Below are 3,019 nucleotides of genomic sequence, written 5' to 3'. Positions count from 1 at the left end.
GAGAGAGGAGAGAGAGGCGTGAGAGAGGGGAGAGACGAGCGAGAGGAGAGGAGAGAGAGATGAGAGAGATGAGGGAGAGAGAGAGAGGACGAAGGAGAGAAGATGAGAGAGAGAGAGAGAGAGTGAGTGGGAGAGGGAGAGAGAGCACTCAACATATCGTTTGGATAGGGACCTGATCCATGATTTCATTATATTCATTGAACGTCCGGAGCTTATATCCATGGCAGCCAATGCCTTGACGCGATAGGGTTTCCATCAGTCCCGGGATATGCACATCCCTGGCATAAATGACATTGGCAACCGCCCCACATCAATTCTGTCACACCAACGCTGCTTGGAAGTCCTTTAACTCCCACCTGACCTGGCTTCAGGAGACTACTCCGCTCCATGCGGCGGGCTGTGGGTCAGGCGCAGTACTTGCTGGCCGCGGCGGCCGTCACCACCGTATTTTTGGAGTATGCGGGCGTGATAGAGCGCAACCAGGTCAGTCAATTAGGTCGGTCGGTCGAGCCAGGTCGGTCGACCAGGTCAGTCAACTTCGTTCAATTGACGTGGTTGGCTGGAGGCCGACCTACGCCAGATAACCACTGCATTAGTCTATCCCGTTGTCCCTCATTGCTAAGCGGATAATAGCCAGATTGGCTGGCGCTGGCACGCGGGGTCATGCAGATAGCACTCAACCCAGCAGCCGCACATCAAGTCTGAACATGGCGAATGACAAGCGCGTGATTTGCATTGATTTCAACACGCCTATGTAAAAATCCATTGTGCGAACCACCCTGTGGCCTGTTGAAAACGCCTTTCCTTCAGCGCGATGGACGCGTGTACGTACGGTTTATGTACGCCATGCATCTGCCACGTCATGCTTTTGCTGATTGTGCTATTACACTTTTTCACAGCTCTCGACGATGCGCATCCGGCATTGCGCCGTGGTGCGTGCTCGCAGCATTGTGTTTGTGGAATCTTGCAATATTTGTTACTGGTGGTTCTTGTGCATTGAGTCCAGTGGTGGACTCATTCATTTCAAAGCTCCACAACCTTCCTTTCCATCTTCCTTTCCAATAACCGGCGACCTAGTTTAAACAAATGTTAAATTTGGCACTAAGGAATTTTAACGCGCGCCTGGGTGGCCAGTTGAATACCACTTGCTCGGGTGGGGGTCAATTTGAACCCCCTGAGATCTCAAACCTAAGAGAGGTAGAGACACTAAATGTTCAGGGTGGACTTGTGTGTGAATTTATTTGCATCAAATTTGGACTTCGCAGGCCATGACATTGGGGTCGAGTAAGGTCAAACAAGCTGAGACTTTACATTGGTGTCAAAAGCGCTCCCAGATCTTCTCACACAACCACCCTGAACGTGTAAAGGGCCTCTAAGTGATCGAGTGTGCCAGAGCAGGTTATCAGATAGGGCCTCAATACAAGCATAGGACTCTTCATTTAAATACTAAGCACTCACAACCTGGCGTGGAGGGCTCCTAAAGATCGAATGTACCCAAGCGGGCTATCAGATGGCCCCCGACAGGAGCGTAGGGCACTACATTAAAATACCCAAAACCCAATATGCAGGGCCCCAAACAATCCAGTGTGCCCGAGCAGATCGATTTAGAGGGCCCTAAGCGACCGGATGTATCCAAGCAGGTTAACGAATGGGCTTCCAACAAAAGCGTAAGGCCCTAAGCAAGTGACAGAGAATTGGAAGTGCCCTAGACCAATAAAAAGGGTTCATGGGCACACTGTGATGGGGTCGGTAGGTTAGAGAGCAGCGTAAAGGGTCTCTGAGGAGCTGAGATGCCCCGGCAGGATGATATATGGCCTCCAAGCTATAGCGCACAGAGCTTTTCGGACGAATGAAAAGAATCCGTGGAAGGCCTTTGGTTGCCAAGAGTGCCCGGCACGCTAACAGGAAGGGCACCAGGAACAGCCCGCGACCCTCCGAGCAGATGCAAAGAAATCAGAGGCAATGCAGAAGGCTCCTTAACGACTAGATTGTACCTGTACGTGGACATAAAAGGCTCCCGAAAACAGCATAAGTCCTCTGGACAACATAATGAGACATCCCAATCAACATCTTCTCATTTAGTGAAGAACAGTTTTTGTCTGCTCGTGGGCGTTTCACTTTCGTTTGCGACTTTTCTTGGTCGCCTGGAAGCTCAAAGACATGCAGTTTTGCTATGCTTTGTGTAAAAACTGCGTCTTTTCGGCCGACTATGGTCCCTTTCGGAGCCTATGAGCTCCTTCGGGGCCCAAGGGGGTATGACCCGTATCCTTCCCTCCGAATCCGCTCCTAGTTAGACATGTGAAGAGTGAACTGAGCGTGTGTTGAGAGAGGAGAGCGAATTCTTGGAGTCGAAAGAAAGTCGGTGAACTATGTTAACCAGAGAGAGAAACGGTAGCTTTGCATAGGCAAGCGATAGAAGAATGCAGGGAGAACACAATATTAATTTCAATGAACATGTGTTTGAAGCTTAATACGTAGGAACGGGAGAGGCAGGCAGAATATTCTGCAGGTCGCGCCATAACTCGCCTCATGTGAGACGGCGGTAGGACGACAAGAGTCTCCGCACCAACTCCTCAAAATGACGTCATATTCTTAACATAACCTCAGCTCCCCTCCTGAGCAGGAATGCTACCTATGTGTTTCAGTAGCATGCGGTGCAGCACGCTGCTGTCAAGTGTTCGTTGCACGCCAGCCAAATTAAATGAACAGTTGAGTACACCTGCCATCAAATGTCGCAGAGAGACGTCAAATAACAACATAAATGTCATCAACGACCTCGCAAGATTACTAAACCCGAGAATTATGCCTCTTAAAGTATCTTAGATATTGCGGATCATTGCAACCACGAATAAAAGCAAAAGTAAACAGACAAGACCGAAGGATTGCTATTAACCGCCAAGCGAAACTCAAAACTTGTCAGCACTTAAAGGCAGAAATTGTCGCACAAATCGCAAAAATGTTGCACTATTTTCCGCCCAAGGAACGCATTGTAAGGCGGTAAAGCCACCACCAGTGTGCT

The 3,019-nt window shown here is 49.5% G+C and overlaps 1 protein-coding gene across 2 annotated transcripts in view; it reads left to right on the top strand.

Moving 5' to 3' along the window:
- LOC119104192 (uncharacterized) overlaps positions 1–3,019 on the top strand; it is a 21,597-nt gene that overhangs the window by 10,113 nt on the left and 8,465 nt on the right. For both annotated transcript variants that reach the window (XR_005094893.1, XM_037227866.1), the window contains exon 6: positions 372–483. Coding sequence is in view for 1 of the 2 variants with exons in the window: in XM_037227866.1 (XP_037083761.1) it covers positions 372–483 (112 nt within the window). In the remaining variant the exon portion in view is untranslated. The remainder of the gene's footprint in view (positions 1–371; positions 484–3,019) is intronic.

This window comes from Pollicipes pollicipes, unplaced genomic scaffold, assembly GCF_011947565.3.
Source record: "Pollicipes pollicipes isolate AB1234 unplaced genomic scaffold, Ppol_2.1 Scaffold_2555;HRSCAF=2994_pilon_pilon_pilon, whole genome shotgun sequence".
Classification (NCBI taxonomy): Eukaryota; Metazoa; Arthropoda; class Thecostraca; order Pollicipedomorpha; family Pollicipedidae; genus Pollicipes; species Pollicipes pollicipes.
The sequence above is the reverse complement of the archived record's forward strand: the minus strand, read 5'-3'. Positions and strand labels throughout refer to the sequence as shown.